The 18,267-nt window shown below is 43.3% G+C and overlaps 1 protein-coding gene across 1 annotated transcript; it reads left to right on the forward strand.

Moving 5' to 3' along the window:
* The first annotated feature begins 576 nt into the window (after window positions 1–576).
* LOC125205377 (putative UPF0481 protein At3g02645) lies at window positions 577–2,689 on the forward strand. The gene is made up of 2 exons (XM_048104269.2): window positions 577–890; window positions 956–2,689. The coding sequence occupies exons 1-2, from the start codon at window positions 705–707 to the stop codon at window positions 2,483–2,485; spliced, it is 1,716 nt and encodes a 571-aa protein (XP_047960226.1). The 5' UTR covers window positions 577–704; the 3' UTR covers window positions 2,486–2,689.
* Window positions 2,690–18,267: the final 15,578 nt, after the last annotated feature.

Here is an 18,267-nt window from a genome sequence, read left to right on the forward strand (position 1 = left end):
TAAAAAAGTTAGTTCCTTGCTCTATCATTTAATACCCCATTAAAAAAATAATTCGGTTTTAGCCCACTAATTTAAAGTTGATCATATATGCCCAATATTTGGGCTGTATTATTCCTTTACTTACTTCTCTGAGAAATTTGAAATGCATAACTACTAAGCACTTATAAATATATCTCAATACGAAACTTGGACCCGTGAAAAGACAAGGTTGGCATTCTATCTCACCTTAATTAATTTATTGATCATATAAAATTATACATTCCAACACATTTCCAACGAATTTTATTTTCATATTCCAAACTTAAAATTTAAAATATATACTAACGTCTAGTAGAACAAATTTTTGCATCCACCCTATGTAAGCCACCCTTACTTCAATTTCTCATAAATACACACATAGTACAATATATTCCAATATACCATAGAGATATTAATACATATGGCGTGTGTCCTGAAACTTCAGTGGGAAATCTCACACCCAACCACTTTACTATTGATTCAAATATCTACATCTTTCCCTCATTTTTAATGGTTTCATTTTTCGAAACGTGAAACATGTACAGAGTGAGTCCAATGAACTTTCCACTATAACCAACTCATTTTCATCTTCTTTACATATTTATTCACCCTATAAATACTACTATACCATAAACTCCACACTCCAATTCACACACACACACACACCAAACCAAGCCTCAACCACCATGTCCTTCTTCCAACAAAGCATCCTAACAAACCCCGGCTCCAAGTTCGACGAAACCCTATGGGTCGCCAAAATCCGAAAAACCCTAGACGAGGAGCTCGAAGAAGAAATCGAAATCCCAGTCACAATCTTCGGAGTTCCAAAGCCCCTATTGATATGTGATCCAGACTCATACATCCCGCAGCAGGTGGCTTACCAATCAAATAAATTTCATATTACATTTTTATATACTGAAACAATTTTCTATGCCAGGTGGCGATCGGGCCGTACCACCACCTCCGCCTGGAGCTCTACGACATGGAGCGGTACAAGGTGGCCGCGGCCAAGCGGATCCAGCGCGAGCTCCACAACGTCAAGCTCCAGACCCTCGTCGACCGCCTCGTCAAACACGACCACCGCATCCGCGCCTGCTACCACCGCCCCCTCAACTACGGCCCCGAGGCCCTCGCCTGGATGATGGCCGTCGACGTCTGCTTCGTCTTCGAGTTCATCCGCGTCTGCGGCATCAAGCAGGGGAAGATCCTCGGCAAGATCCCCTCCGGCCTCTGCCACCTCATCGACGCCTCCGGCAACAAAACCGCCCACAACTCCATCCTCCGAGACCTCCTCATGCTCGAGAATCAGATCCCGTTCTTCGTCATGAGAATGCTCTTCGAGCTCCAGTTCGCTTCGAGAGAGACTGCCGATCTGAAGCTGCTCGCGATCATGACGTCGCTCAGCAGCGACCTGTCGCCGTTCAAGCCAGCGGAAAAGCCGGAGACGGCCGCGGTTGGCGAGCACGCGCATTTACTTGACTTTTTGTACCACTTCATCGTCCCCAAATCCGAAACTACGTCGTTTCACACTCACGAAATTGAAATCCAAGGCGGCGGAAACAAGGAGGAGGAGAAGACAGAGGAGGAGACGTTCGCGGAGCCGAGCCACCTCCGAAATCTGGCCGATCTAGTGTGGAGGATGCTGTCGAAGCTGAAACGAGGGCCGATTGAGTTGATTAAGCGCGTGATCTTATCGAAACCCTTGAAATTAGTCGTAAAACTGCCATGGACGATTCTAACAAAAATCCCCATAGTGAAAATGCTGAAAGAGCCGATCGAAAACGCGTTCCAGACGTTCCACAAGGGGAAGAAGGAAGACGGGGAAGGAGACGAAGAGGCCGGAGCCAGCCAGAAGCCTCCGCTCCTCGAAGAAATCGCGATCCCCTCCGTGACTCAGCTGGCCGAGGCCGGAGTCCAGTTCGTTGCAGCGAGCGAGGGAATCTCCGGCATCAGATTCGACAGCAAGACCCTGACGTTCCACGTCCCGGTGATAAACCTAGACGTGAACTCGGAGGTCGTGCTGAGGAATCTGGTGGCGTACGAGGCGTGTAGCGCGCCAGGACCGCTGGTGCTGGCGCGGTACGTGGAGCTGATGAACGGGATCGTGGACACGGACGTGGACGCGAAGTATTTATGCGGGAAGGGGATAATTGTGAACCATCTGAAGAGCGAGAAGGAGGTGGCGGAGATGTGGAATGGGATGAGCAAGTCGGTGAGATTGACGAAAGTGCCCTCGCTGGATACGGTGATTGCGGATGTGAATAAGTTTTACAGCGAGAGGTGGAGGGTTAGAATGGGGAAGTTTATGAGGGATTATGTGTTTGGGTCGTGGAAGATTCTGACGTTTTTGGCTGCGATAGCGATGCTGCTTCTCATGTTTATGCAGGCGTTTTGCCAAGTTTATTCTTGCAGTCGGATTATACCGATTGAAGCTCTTGAGCCACTTGATCCCAATGTTAATCAGTAGAAAATTTGGTAGGGTTTTTGAGATAGGATGTGTATGGTGTGTTTTAGAGTAACTTTTTTGTTGGGGTGTTTATGTGTGGTTATTGTGATTGGATATAACTTTCCATTATTTGTCATCCTTAATTATTGGGGGAACACCACAATGTGGTTGTAAGTATTCTGCCTTTTTGGTTTGCCATATGATAAAATGTTTTCTTTTTGTAAAGGTGTGATATGTATATATCCTCCTTGTCTAGTTTCGAATAACTTTGGGGGTGGTCTAGTACGGAAGATAAATAAATAAAACATGATAAGAACACATAGTTTTGGTCGTTTTTTATTATATAATTCTAAGATAAATGAGTATTAAATGTCGCTTTTGACTTAATGCAAATTTTAAGATATGTAAATAAAATTTGGTGGAAAAAGCTATAATACAATATAAGTGGAATAAGTTAGTACTCCTTCCGTCCCCCATTAAGAGTCACACTTTTCTATTTCGGTCCGTCCCCAATTAAGAATCACCATAAATAGTAAGTAGGTTCCACGTTCCACTAACTCAATTCACTCATTTTATTATAAAACCAATATAAAAAATGGGTCTCACATTCCACTAACTTTTTCAACCAACTTTTCTTTAAATTTCTTAAAACTCGTGCCCGGTCAAAGTGTGACTCCTAATCGAGAACGGAGGGAGTACAAAATAGTAATAGTATAATAAAATTGAAATGATACATTTAGTTATTTAACTGTGCACATCTCGAAATGACAATATGAAATGGACATAGTGAATAATTATTGTTTAAGTAATTAATTTAAATCTGTGGTCGGATATAACCCTCCAACATGTGTGCGCATGCAATTAATAGGGTTGTCGTTGAAAAGTAAGTAACATTTCAACGTTGGGTCTAACTTAATTTGTCTATGGTAAAATAACAGCCAGCTAGCTAAATGTTACTAATGGATATTTCAAGCTTGCAAATTGCAATAAATCACTTACTATTACTAAGGAAAGTTAACAAGCTTAAGTATATATATCTTGCACATCATTCAACTGAATAATAATGGATATTAGATTATTAGTAATTTCAAACTTGTCTTATACAGTCCAGTATATAATTAAATATTGGATTGCGTTTGGAAAAGTGAAGATCACAGTGCGCAATAGTGTAGGCTATGTAGCTTAGAATGTTTTGCACGCCTATTATTTAATCACAACAAAAGCATGTGATGTTTGGGTTTAATTGAATAATTTGGGTGGGATAATGCTTCTTTTTTTGGTAGTCCATCTTATCATAATAAATCATAAGAAAATAGTAAATTAATTATAAAGAGGACAAAAGAAGCTAGCATTTGGTAGTCCCTCAATTCATTGTGTATTTATGTATGTTATGGAGTGTGGGGTATCTTAAACGCATCAAATATTTCTAATCTTGATCATTGATGGTAAAATATGGACGATTCAGATCGTGTCCCAAAAGGACCCAAAGATTCTGAACTTAAATAAGTAGATTTTTTTGGAGAATATGAGATTGCTTAAACATTGAAATATATAAATTGAAGAATAAGAGAGGAGAGAGGTGGTTAACAGTTAACACAGCTATATCCTTATATATAAACACCACATAAAAAATTGTTGAGCTGCGATACGAAATCTATTCGACAGTCAAGTAGTTTGAATGCCAGATAATAGCACCTCAAATTTGTTTTGGCTGCACTTAATTTAATATACTCAAGTGGTGTTTGTTTTGGCTGCACTAATTTGTTTTAAGAACTCATTCCCTACTAGAAATATATAGTCTTGTTATTTTTATATTCACCAAAATTAGTTTTCATCTAATTATGATATGTTCCCTCTAATGGAAATGAGTCGTATTTTATTAACAATGCTCCAACCATCTTTTCCTATCTAGCATCAATTGTAAAGATTACTCCCCCATTCTCCGATTAATTGTCACTCTTTGGCCGGGCACACCTTTTAAGAATTGTAAAGAAAAAGTGGTTAAAAAAGTTAGTGAAATGTGAGACCCACTTTTTTATATTAGTTGTATAATAAAATATGAGTGAAGTGAGTTAGTGGAATGTGAGATTTACTTACCATCTATGGTAAAAATGATGTGTGACAATTATTGAGGGACGGATCGAAATGAAGAGTGACAATTAATCGGGGACGGATGGAGTATTTTTCCTGGTGGGTTGAAAGAGTATACGACAGTCATGGCTGAGAAATATACTAGGGGGTGTTCGATTTGCAAGATTGTATCCCATGATTAAATTAGTAGTGTGTTTGGTTCATTAGATTTAGCCCTCCAATTCAATTATAGATGGATAATAATGAGATAATTAGTCATAGCTAATCCTGTATTACTAAAATAATCTCATAACTCAATTCTAGATTATATCTTAGTATTATTTTATCTAGGAAACTGAAAACCACCAAACTTGTAATACTATAATGCTAGAGACTTGACATATATCCGATTTTATTAATCTTGATTGGGAATCTTTGAAATAGAAAATGAACGAATTTTCTTAAAAGGACCAATTTATCCTCAATTTTATTTTCTGAGTCTCGTCACACTATGCTGACGCAACCCCATATCTTTGGAGCTATATATATAATCGCTTTCAAGTTTCAACAACAATTTTTTTTAGTTTTTGAGTAATGATAAACAACCAAACTTTGTACGACCAAAACAAGATTATATTAATAATTTTAATGTGTTAATTAAATATTAAAATACTAAATATAGATAGTTAACAAATTAAAAACACTTTATTAGTTTTTGGCCTCATTTTCAATTTTTTATTTTTATATTTGAATTATTTCTCTATTATTTTTCAAATTTGAATTAAAATCTGCATTAATTATATTTTATAATTCAAAAAAATTTAAAAAATTATACACAAACACCATAATATTATGAACGTTCCCTATATTATATATATGTCTATATTTTTTAATTAAATATATAAATAAATTATATTTTTCCTAAAATAAACTAATTTTTGGTTGTATAAAATTTGGTTGCATAGCTTTATTGTTTTTTTTAAGCGAAACGAGAAGAATTGGGTCCTCTAGCCAATGAGGAAGTTATGCTTACGTAGTTCTGCAGCAGCCTATGAATTGTGATTGGTTTACTCCTAATTTTATATAGTACAAATATATTGGGAGTTTAATTGTTATTCAACAGGAGTTAACACTTGATTAAATTTTAAGGTGAAATAACTACTCTTATTTTTACGATATTCTGATATGTATATACTGCATGATGAAAATATCAAAATAATCATATTAATAGTGAAAGAGTTTTAACTTTTAACCCTAGAAGGGATAGCTTGATATAATTGGTTTATATTCATATGTGATCCACAATAGTGTGGTAAATAATTTAATCCGCGCGAATGGTACTATTTTAGAGTCTAAATATTAAAAATGAGTTCTAAAAAGTACTCCCTCCGTCTGCCATTAGGAGTCTTATTTATGAGCGGCACGGGTTTTAAAATTTTTTAAGAAAAATGGGTGGAAAATAATTAGTGGAATAGAGGTCCCACGTGTATATATTAGTTTTAAATGAAATGTGAGTGAAATGAGTTAGTGGAAGGTAAGACTCTATTATCATTTATGATAAAAGTGAACTAGGACTTCTATTCGTGAATAGACTAAAATGAAAAAATGGGACTCCTATTCACGGACAGAAGAGTAACGTGTAACGTGACTTTTCTTAGAACTTTTGTTCACAGTGTTAGTTTCTTGACTTTTTTATACCTACTATTCCCGAGGCTTGTTTTCATGAATTATTTTCTACGCTTCTAATATCGATATAGAGAAAGATTGAAAATAGTTTTAGCCCGAATGCAACTTCCTTTTGGATAATACAAACTTGAGTTGCCTTTTATTTGTATCTTCTTCCTATTCTTTTTCTTATTTTCATGTATAGCTGAGCTTGTTGAATAATCTTCACAATTTCTTTCAATAATTGGAGGGGGCGAATTTTTTTTTTCCAATGCAATTAATTTCTGTTACGAAACATTTATATTACATGCTTAATACAAAAGTACAAACGTTCACACTTTTCAACAATATTAAGTAGGTTTTATGTAACAGTCCGCCAGTTTAGGGTATAATAAATGCGGCGACTGCTACCTAGGCAGACTCAAAAACAACACAACATAGGCTAGGGTTTCATTTAATGGGATTTTACCAAGGTATTTAACGAACTATCAAAACAATAAGTCAACGGTTTAATCAAGAAAATCAAAAGATGAATAGATATCATAACTATGCTCAAAGGTCAAGGGTTTAATGTAAATCCAACAAAACTCATTGTGTCTCGATATTCTAAGCAATAATGAAATATTTCAAAAACAATGATACTAAGTTTCATGTTTAGCGGAAGCAACCAAGAGAAAAGTGAAGAACATGTATGAAGACACAACTCCACTTGATGTTTCAAACGATCATATCATTATTCAATTTATTAGCTCAACACCGCCACCCGCTCGTCACCGCTCAACCTGCACATAGGGAAAACACATGCAGGGCTGAGTATTTTAAACATACTCAGTGGACTCATACCAAAACGTTTTAATAGTTATGCCACCCTTACCATAGTGAACTCGAGGTTTAGCATTTATTTAAAGAATAGCATCGAGTATTGATAAGTCGTATTCTAAGCCTTGGTTACTGGTCAGTATGTCGTGAAATGCATGTATTATCTGCAAAACAGTTGCTTAAGTGTGCAGGATTGAAGGATCCAAGTCAGTAGGAGACGATTCGGGTGACGCAAGTGAAAAGGGCTCCAGAAGGGTGCGATACTGACCAGGATGCATGCCAGATAAAAGGCTCGAGATGGAGAAGGAGGATAGCTGGGATGATCATTGACGAGGGCAAAAAGGTCAAAATGCGGGAGAAATCTACCCTAAAAGCAAGGGCAAGCCTCCCTATAAAAGAAGCCGCTTGGAGAGAGAGGAGGAGTTGAGTTCGGAGTTTGACAATCACACTTAGTAGAATTCTCTCTAGAAGATCCATCCTTCAGCATTATCCCACCTCTCATTCCTCGCCACAGCCATTGTCACTTGACGTCCAGAGTTTGCCGAAGAAGTCATCAGTTCGCCGTTCCAGCCAGTTATTGTAGCAGTGTAGTAGTATCATCGCCCGGAGTGGCAAAAACAATCTTAATCGCTTTCTTAGTTTAAAGTTTAATGGTTTTCATCATTTAAGTTTCTTGCAAACACTCATCGTTGTTGCTCTTTGAAGTACCTTGTTATTTTCCAACATTCACGTTATGAAGTTTCTATTTCGCATGTCACTTTGGTTCGAGTTTGCTTCATTCTGCCTAGGAAAGTTAGATTTAGTTATTGCTTTCAATTTCTAAGTGTTTTCTTATCGGGAGTTGTTGATTTAAAGGTTGTAGCTATGTTTAGCAAGTTTTCATGCATGAGTTTCCTTTCTGCGCCGTGATTACCACTTTGCATGTCAGTCAGTAGAAGCAAAGTTACAGTTTTACCGTTTAATTTAAGTTTAAGCATTTTAATAGATGGATCTTGAGTTTGAATTTATGAATCTGAAGTTTTAGTTATGGTGTCTGTGTTCATATGATTTTTGTCAATACTTGGTGAGGAAGAAAACGTCAAAATCAACTTTGTTGGACCACCTTTTACTTTTAAGTTACTTTTACTTTTGTTCCTTACTTTTCAGATGTACTATCCAGACCTGTCAGAGAGCCCCAGCCAACAGATATACCTTGTAGCCTAAATTTCCTCTTTTAGTAACTGTCCACTTTCCATATGTCTCTGATACACCTTGTCCCCTATTTTTACGAACACTCCCACATGTCTGTTATTTTCCCGCCTACTAGTTAGTAGAGTACCACCTTTATTTGCCGTCTAGATAAAATCTCAACCCAAGCGTGGTAGCTAACCAAAACACCCAGGAAAGTCACCGCAGTTATCAAAACGTGTCCATCCTCGTGGGATTCGACCCTTACCTCCATTATACTATCCAGTAGAAATGGGTTGAGGAAATTTGTTTGAAGCCAGGTCCCGGTTATCGTACCAACGACTCAGCTGGGTCGGGAATCACTTCCTGATCAGTTGGATACACTCCAATTCACATACGAAAACCACTAGGACAAAGAACCTGCACTTCAAAATGGCGCCGTTGCCGGGGATGGATGGCGTTCATACCTGTTATTGTGTGTGATCTTTTTGGTGTACATACTGTTTATAATTTTTCTTTTCTTTTTGTTTTTCAGTTTATGAGAAGTGGCTCAGCTCCTAGCCAGTGGACACCAAGGATACTTCCCCGAGGAACAATACTCGTTACCACTCGTTCTGGCCTGTCGACGACACTGTCCGACCTAGGCACGAGTAGCGACGAAGAAAAAGAGGAGCTAGAGTACCAACTCCCGGAGCTTCCACCCCAACCAGTAAGAACACTAGTGAGAATGGCTGACCAAGGTGAGGACGATCCCGAGCTCGCGACACTTACCGCGCATGCCGATGGAGATCCCCCACAAGCCATAGTGGTTACCCCAGGCCAAACCGCCTGTGATGTGAAACCCCACGTTATCGCAATCTTACCGACGTACTGTGGGAAGAGCTACGAGGGACCATACGAATTCTTAAATGAGTTCTGCAAAATCTGTAAGGCACAGAGGCGGCCAGCAGGAGTGAGCGAGGATGATTACAGAATGAAAGCTCTACCTTTTGTCCTAAAGGGAGAGGCCAACACTTGGTTCATGCGCCTGCCAGCCGACTCTATCAATACATGGGCCGATTTCAAGTCAGTTTTCCTAGCCGTGTTTTTCCCGTCTTCAAAGACAAGTGCATTGAAGAGGAAAATATCGTGCATAAGGCAAGAGTATGATGAAACTCTGAGCGAATACTGGGAGAAGTACATGAGCCTTCTGGAGTCATGCCCCAACCATCGCATGAAGGAGATAGAGGTGCACCACACCTTCTATGAGGGGATGAACAAGGAAACCAAGGATCTGGCGAATTCATCATCTGGTGGTGATTTCACCCAGTTGAGAGTGAGTGAAGCCAAAAAGGTGCTACGCAAGCTGTTGAATGCGAAGAAGACGTACGACAACGCGAGAGATGGGTACGGCAGAGAAAGGGTAGCGAGTGCTTCGGCTACTGACCAGGAGGAACGGATGGACTTGAAGATGGAGGAATTAAAAAAGGAATTGCTGACTGCAATCAAGCAGAACACTCCACCACCTTCTCCAACTGGAGGCTAAGAAGCCCCAGCACTACCATATGATCAGCTGGACAACTCGCCGGATGTGGAGCAAGCGAATGCCGCAGGTTACTACAATTCCAACGACAATTGGATTCCGGGGAAACAAAGAGATGCACCGTGGAGGGACCACCAAAATTTCCGATAGGGAGATGGAAATCAGAATCAGAACCAAAATCAGGCTCCAAATCAACCCAACCCCCAACCGAACCAATATCCCAACCGCGGACCAACAAACCCTGACTACCAATCTAACTGGGTAGGAAGGAACCAGCATCCTCAGAACCAAAACTCTCAAAACCAGAACCCGAACCCTACTTATGTGCAACCCCATCAGCGAAACAACCAAAACCAGAACCAGAACCAGAACCAAAACCAGCACCAATTTAACCCAGGACCTCAACATAACACCCACCACCAAAACCAAGGTCAGTACCAGCACAACCACGATCAGTATAACCCTCCTGCCCAGTATAACCAGTACCCACCGAACCAAAACCAACAAAATTTCTCAGGGTACCAGTCAAACCCACCACCTCAGTGTAACCAGCACCAGAGCTCAAACCAATTCCATCAGCCAAACAGGTCGAGGAGGTCTATGGAGGACATGATGGGGGAGATGCTTGCCTCGCAGCAAAGCATTAAAAATGACATGCAGTCCAGTAATGAAACAATGCAAGGGATGCAAAGTGCCCAGAAGGAGCATAGGGCAAATATGGACATGATGAACAGGCAGTTGGCCCAACTCGCTAACTCGATGGGCGAAATGAAGGGGAACTCAGGAAAACTCCCATCTACAGTCCATGTACCTGAAAAGGCAAATGTGAGCAAAATTACACTGCGGTCCGGGACAGCCTATAATGGACCTCAGCTCAAGAACCCTGTTGGGGAGTCTAGTAGAGAAGGGGTGTTGAGCGACGTCATCCCAGCGGAAGAGCTCAAGAGGCCTCTGCCTCAGATGGAGGATCCGTTTTTTCTAACCAAGGAGCCTACCGTGGAAGAAAAGGAGGGAGAAACACAACCTGGGAATGAGCAACCGGGAGGAGTAATACCCACATCGGAACCTCAAGCTCAGGAGGAGCCAAAGGGAATTCCACAAGGACTGACTGGAGAAGCTAAGGGAGAAAAACCGTTTCCATACCGGTTTGTGACGAAAAGGAAGAAGGAAAACCCTGTGGATTTCATGTCGATCTTTGGGAAGTTGGATGTCACCATACCATTCCTCCAAGCCGTGAGACTGCCCCCTGTGGGGAAGTTTATAAAGGAGTTCATAGCTGGAAAAGCCCAGGAGGATGGAAAGATCATGGTGGAGGGAATAGCGTCAGCCATTGTACATGAGAAGCTACCACCCAAGAGAGCCGACCCAGGTATGTTTACCCTACCCATAACGATTGGAGATGTGAAAATCGAGCATGCAATGTGTGATTTGGGAGCATCTATCAATGTTATGCCGTTATCCATTTATAATCGGTTAAAGAAGGTAAAATTGTCGAATACTAGGGTGTTAATCCAACTGGCTGATAGGTCGTGTATCAATCCTGAGGGTGTGTTAGAGAATGTGCTGGTCAGGATACAGAACTTTACTTATCCCGCTGATTTTTATGTCATAAAAATGAGTGAACCAAAAGCTAGGGAGTCTAGCGGGATATTGTTAGGTAGACTATTTTTAAGAACGGCCAAAACGATTGTGGATATGGTTGAGGGGACAATATGCATTGACTTTAATGGTGAGAAATTTGTCTTTGACATCAATGACGCCATGAAAAGACCAATAGATTCTGAAAATCTATGTTATGTTGATGTGATTGACCCCCTAGTCCAAGAATTTCTTGAGACCGAATTATTGCAGGAAAAGCTCCAAGCCTTGGATGTGTATGCCCAGGCTGACGAAGAGATCGAAGAAGCAATTATGGAATTCTGTCAGAAGTCAGAACTAGCAGGATCCGCAGGGGCCGTGGTACCGGCCAGTATGGAGGAAAAATCAGATGCTGAACAAGAACAAGAGGAGGATTCAAAGAGGAACCCTCTACCTACAGACACACTACCCCCGCAAGTGGAGTTGAAAAAGTTGCCATCAACCCTTAAGTATGCCTACCTAGGGGAGCAAGACTCATTCCCTGTAATCATCAACAGCGGGTTGACTGAAGAGCAAGAGGCAAGACTACTAACTGTGCTGAGCAAAAACAAGAAGGCTATTGGATGGAGCCTTACGGACCTGGTAGGCATAAGCCCGGACGTCTGCATGCACCACATTAGGCTAGAGGATGGAGCCAAGGCGCATAGGGACTCTCAAAGAAAGGTGAACCCAAACATGCGAGAAGAGATACTGAAGGAAATCTTGAAGTTGCTCTCACTGGGCATTATATACTCGGTGCCAGACAGTGAATGGGTTAGCCCAATCCATATGGTCCCCAAGAAGTCAGGGATCCAGGTGATTAAGAATGAGAGGAATGAACTAGTGCCCACCAGACTAGTTACTGGGTGGCGAATGTGTATAGATTACCGCAGGCTGAACACTGCAACCAGGAAGGACCACTTTCCCCTGCCATTCATCGATCAAATGCTGGAGCGACTGGCTGGGAGGAAGTACTTCTGCTTTTTGGATGGGTACAGTGGATACTTTCAAATTTATGTGAACCCGGAGGACCAGGATAAGACCACGTTCACGTGCCCGTTTGGAACCTATGCGTATAGGCGTATGCCATTTGGCCTATGCAACGCCCCCGGTACTTTCCAACGGTGCATGATGAGCATATTCTCGGACTTGATCGAAGATTGTATAGAGATCTTTATGGATGATTTCACTGTCTATGGAGACTCTTTCGACTCGTGCTTGCAACATTTGGATGTGGTGCTAGGAAGGTGTCAAGCAAAGAGTCTGGTCTTGAACTTTGAGAAATGCCACTTTATGGTTACAGAAGGAATTGTTCTAGGACACGTGGTGTCAGAAAAGGGGATCCAGGTGGATCAAGCTAAAGTGGATGTCATATCCAAACTACCCTTCCCCACTAATCAGAAGGGAATAAGAGGTTTCCTTGGCCATGCTGGATTTTATCGAAGATTTATCAAGGACTTCGCCAAGATTGCCCAACCTCTTACCAGGCTTCTCCAAAACGAGGTGGAGTTTGTCTTCGATGAGCAATGCAAGGCTGCTTTCAACCTCCTCAAGGAAAAGTTGATTTCTGCACCGATCATTCAGGCTCCTGACTGGGATCAACCCCTTCGAGGTGATGTGCGATGCTAGTGACTATGCAGTGGGGGCCGTACTGGGTCAGAAGATAGATGGAAAAAGGTACGTGATATTCTATGCATCAAAAACCTGAATCAAGCCCAACGGAATTATGACACCACCGAGAAAGAGATGTTGGCGGTTGTCTATTCATTCGAGAAGTTCAGGCAGTACCTACTGGGATCCAGAGTCATCGTCTATACTGACCATGCGGCAATCAAGTATCTCATTGCGAAGAATGAGTCAAAGCCCCGACTGATTAGGTGGGTGCTGCTTTTATAAGAATTCGACTGGGAGGTAGAAGACAAAAAGAGAGTTGAAAACAAGGTAGCGGACCACTTGAGCAGAATAATACAAGAAGGGAACAATGAAGATGTGAGGGATCGATTCCCGGAAAAGCATTTATGTGAAGTGATTTTCTCCGCAAGGAAGATCGATTGGGAAGAAGTGATGAGAATCACTGGTCAGGACGCAACAACCAAGGACAAGGAGAAAGTGGGACAGGAACCCTGGTATGCGGACTTGGCAAACTACCTAGTAACAGGAGAGCTGCCAACGGTGCCAAACGTGACAAAGGCTCAGAGGATGAAGATCAAGAGCGAGGCAAAGTATTATTTCTGGGACGACCCATACTTGTGGAAGGCAGGAGCAGACCAGGTCATCAGAAGATGTGTTCCTGACTGGGAGCAGCGGGATGTACTGACGCACTGCCACTCCTTGGCATGTGGAGGACATTTCGGGCCAAGGAAGACTGCCAGAAAAGTGCTAGATAGCGGATTCTACTGGCCCACCCTGAACAGAGATGCATACGAGTTCTGCAAAGGTTGTGACCGTTGCCAACTGACCGGTGGGATCTCCGCGAGAGATGAAATGCCGCAAGTTCCAATAATAGTTTGTGAAGTGTTCGACATATGGGGTATGGACTTTATGGGTCCTTTTCCCTCATCTTATGGGAACTCCTATATCCTGGTGGCGGTGGACTACGTGTCAAAATGGATAGAAGCCAAGGCCACAAGCACTTGTGAATCTAAGGAAGTCACCAAGTTCCTCAAGAGTCATATATTCAGCCGATTTGGGATACCAAGGGCAATCATATCCGATCAAGGGACTCACTTCTGCAACCGAACAGTCGAAGCATTGATGAAGAAGTACGGAGTTCATCACCGCCTATCCAGTCCTTACCACCCTCAAGCCAACGGGCAGGCAGAGATCTCAAACAGGGAAATAAAGAGCATTTTAGAGAAGACAGTCAACCCCTCCAGAAAAGATTGGAGCACAAGGTTGGAAGATGCTCTGTGGGCATATCGGACAGCATACAAAACTCCTATAGGGATGTCCCCCTATCGCATCGTCTTTGGGAAGATGTGTCACTTGCCAGTGGGAATTGAACACCGAGCATACTGGGCAGTACAACAGGTTAATATGGATGCAAAGGCCTGTGAAGAGGAAAGGAAGCTGCAACTACAAGAGCTGGAAGAACTCAGATTGGAGTCGTTCGACTCAGCCATGTGGTATAAAGAGAAAACAAAGATGTGGCACGACAAAAATCTGAGAACCAAGGATCTCCAAGTTGGTCAGAAAGTACTACTCTTCCAGTCAAGACTGAAGCTAATGCCTGGGAAGCTCAAATCCAAATGGGCAGGACCCTACATTATCACTGCGTTACGTGCTAATGGAGCGGTCGAGATTTCAGGGAGTATCCCTAACTCTGAACCTTTTTGTCGTTAATGGACATAGATTGAAAATATATAGGGAAAATGAAGAGGTGTGTGTAGTGGAAGAAATTCCACTACACTTTAAGAGCGTCTAAATGACCAGTAGGAAAGAGATTTGAAGTTTCACCTGGTCAACGGCATAAGTATTGTACTTACTGACCGGGTAAAATTTCAAATACCCTTAGTAATGATGTAAATATTGTAGATAGTTGGTAATTTAATTTAAGTTAAGAAGGAAAAACAACAAAAAAGATTTTTTTTCGGATCTTAAATATCAATTCGGAGTTCGTACTGACCACGAGGATACCACTTGGGTGAAACTCTGAATTATATTAAAGAGTCATTTATTTACTTTTTTCTATTTCTAGCTAATTGAGAGGAGGGAGTTGAGTAAAGTTTGAATTTGGGCGTGTTGCAGCTTTGAAGGCGAGTGCAGAGGCTGGGAGGCGCGTGAGGCAAGGACGTGACAAGCAACGTCCAATCGGCTGCCAGCAAGCACAACCGCCTCCCACACGAAGCGTCTCAACCGAGCGACCGCCTACAACCGGTCAAAACCCTCAACTGCCCACCCCTCTATAAAACACCCCACCGCCTACTCCCCTTCACTTTACAAACTCTCACCTGCACTCTCTCTCCCACAACCGCAACCCCCACTCCGAAAACCACCGCAAACCACCACAGGTACGGTCATGGCAAAGAGAAAGGCAACCAACAACCCGGAATCTACCACCGGCGAAGCCTCGTCAGAACTCCAGCCAGCAGCCGAGTCGCGGCCGCCAAGCCCACAACGATCACAACCACCGCCGACGACACAAATCCCGGCGATGATTCCTCTAGACGCACTGGCGGCGTTTCTAAGCCAACGGGACCCCAACAGAGACTGGGCAACAACCCTAGCCGGATTTAGCCTAACCGGAGGAATGTCGGCGACATCAAACCCTACCCCAACTGCAACCACAGAAAACCCACCCACCACCAACCAAAAAACCTCAATTCCAACGTCCGGAAATATTTCCACAACAATTGCTGCACAATTAGAACCCTCCCACCCTTCTCCCATACACCAACAAACGGAGCCGCTGGACGTCAGCCCTCTTTCCGCCTATCAAGATCCCAACTGGGGAGAAACAGAAAACAAGGAGAGCGGAGGGAGAGCAAGCGAGAGCGAGAAAGATGAAGCAGAGGATATTAGGGCCACTGACGCAAAAGTCGATGTAACGGGGGATGAGATAGATCTGAACGAGACGGCCAGGAAGCAAGGGATAATGACGGATGAAGAATTCCAAACGGTTTTGGGCAAAGGGGATCGAATCGTGGTAAACCATGAAGGGGTGGCTGAGGTACTGGACCTCGCATCCCAGGCAGTAGGGAAGGAGGAAGCAACAAAGAAAGCGGAAAAGTCGGAAGGGGTAGTCCACCAATCAGTGGAGGAGAAGACAGACGAACAACCGGAAAAGGCAGAACAACCTGAGGAGGAAGGGCAAGAGCCAGAAACACATATAGAGGAAGCCTCAGTGGTGACTAAACCCAAGACAGTAAAGAGGAGGCTAGTGTTGAAAAACAACCCCAAGGCGGAAAAGCAGAAACCCCAAAGAGTGTCACAGAGATGTTTGGGAAAGTGGACGTCCAACAAGGCCGGAGCAAACACCGCAGCAGATGCAGTGGAGGTTTCGAGTGATGACGAGAAGACTACTCCTACAAAACCTGGGGAGGAGCCCTCGAATGCTAGCCAGGAGGACACCCAATTGGCAACAGGGACGATATCAGCAAAGCCGACTGACCAGGAGGAGAATACTGACAAGGTGGCTGAGGGTCTGGACCTCGCATCAAAGTCAGTAGGTCAGGAGGAAGCAGCAAGAAGTGATACTAGCGCCCGCATGGTGGCCGAGCCTACCGCCCAGGAGGACACTTCAACACAAGCCGACGAGGAAGCAGAGCCAATGGATATCGAAGAAACCAAGTACATTCAAGAAAGGAAGAGGAAGGGGAAAACCCCTGTCAAGAAGAAACAAATCAAGAAGAAGCAGCGCACTGCCCATGCAAGCATAGTGATCAGAGAGCCGGAAGAGAAAGAGAGATCAAGCGACACAGACTACACTTCCAGCGAGGATTCTGACTCAGAGAGTGATATCTCTCTGGAAGGAGAAGACTATCACGAACAACAGCTCCCAGACAACCACCTTGAACTAGTCCACCCTCCGGTAGAGAGGATTGTATACCGGCGGTGGAGGGTAACGCTCACTGATGAGCTTATGGAGGACATGAAGCACTACGACACCAAAAAGCTTCAAGATGCATTTGACGACAAGGATGACAGTAGCAAGCAAGTCAAATGCGGAAAGGTACTCCATATACCCTCTTTGGATGAGTTGTCTGTTCGTGATTCCTTCCTGGCTAGTATGGAAGCATTGGGTTTTGAATGGCTGCTAGAGAATAGGGACCCAGAGATATCTGTGAGATTAGCGAAGGAGTTCTTCACCACGTTTAGGTTCCAACTGACTACGGACCTAGACGAGGTGTCAATCTCCTTTAGGATATTCGGTGGAGAACTATCGATGAGTCTGATAGAGTGGACTGTGCGATTGGATATGTGTAGCCTGGAGGAGGTTATAGGTCCGGACTGGAGAAGCCGTGAGAGGGGGGTACCGAGGCGTCATGTAGAATTTGAGCCCCAGGAAGCCTGGGAGGAGTTAACCCACCCCAATGCTGGCCAGTTCGCCTCCACAAAATCCAGATCCACCCACTTCAACAATTCCATGCTACGGTTGGTGCAGCTCTACTTAGGCTATAACCTACTGGGGCAGAGCAACTCCGCTGCAAGAACGTCCATGACCGAATTGTACTTGGTATGGTGCGCAAAGCATGGAAGGAAACTGCACCTAGGGTTTTGGACAGCCTACCAATGCCACCTGATAGCCACCTACCCAGCCAGAAACTTGTCGCTCTGCCATATACTAGGAGCCTTCGTGCGCAACAACATCATCATAACAGAGGCAGAGGACCTGTCTCCAATGTACATGGTCGACGCTCCTGGCCTATTCGATATACCCTTCTTCGTCCGCACCAACTTGGTATACTACAGAGAAGGTGTACCCCAGTTCTACCAAATGGGAGAAGCCCCTGGAGGAAGAGCACAACAAGGCCAGGAGGTGCAAGCTGCCCAGATCGACCAAGCGCAGAGGCTGAGGCAAGATAACCTGGAGAGGGCAGTGACTGAGCTGGCTGAGGAGAATAGACAATCGCGGGCAGAGATGGCGAAGCTGACAACCCTAATGGAGAGCATACTAAAGGAGTTGGCAAGAGGGAAAGCAAGCAGTGGAGTTGGAACAAGCGGACATGGTGGACAGGAAGAAGAACCCACCGAACCTGAGGAAGAAGCGGCGATGGACAATAGGAGGATGATGACAACCAACCTGGACCTACTGAAGAAGAACCAACGGAACCACCTGCACAAAACCCTGCCCCAAGAAGGAGCAGGAGGAACATCTGACCGAACAACTCCCAACTGACCAGTTAGTTTTCTTTTTTTTTTTTTTTTTTTTAAGTTTTTCCCATGTTTATGTTTTCGTACTTTTATTAAATAGGTAGATTTATGTGTTTTAATTGTATGCAAA

The sequence above is a fragment of the Salvia hispanica genome, chromosome 6 (assembly GCF_029641045.1).
Source record: "Salvia hispanica isolate PSC_SH4W2 chromosome 6, Shi_PSC_v1, whole genome shotgun sequence".
Lineage (NCBI taxonomy): Eukaryota > Viridiplantae > Streptophyta > Magnoliopsida > Lamiales > Lamiaceae > Salvia > Salvia hispanica.

Bases quoted from the DNA above. Each gene is read 5' to 3' on its own strand.
- LOC125205377 (XM_048104269.2), top strand. From the start codon at position 705: ATGTCCTTCTTCCAACAAAGCATCCTAACAAACCCCGGCTCCAAGTTC. The intron at 891-955 runs GTGGCTTACCAA...TTTCTATGCCAG, and splicing joins ACTCATACATCCCGCAGCAG to GTGGCGATCGGGCCGTACCA.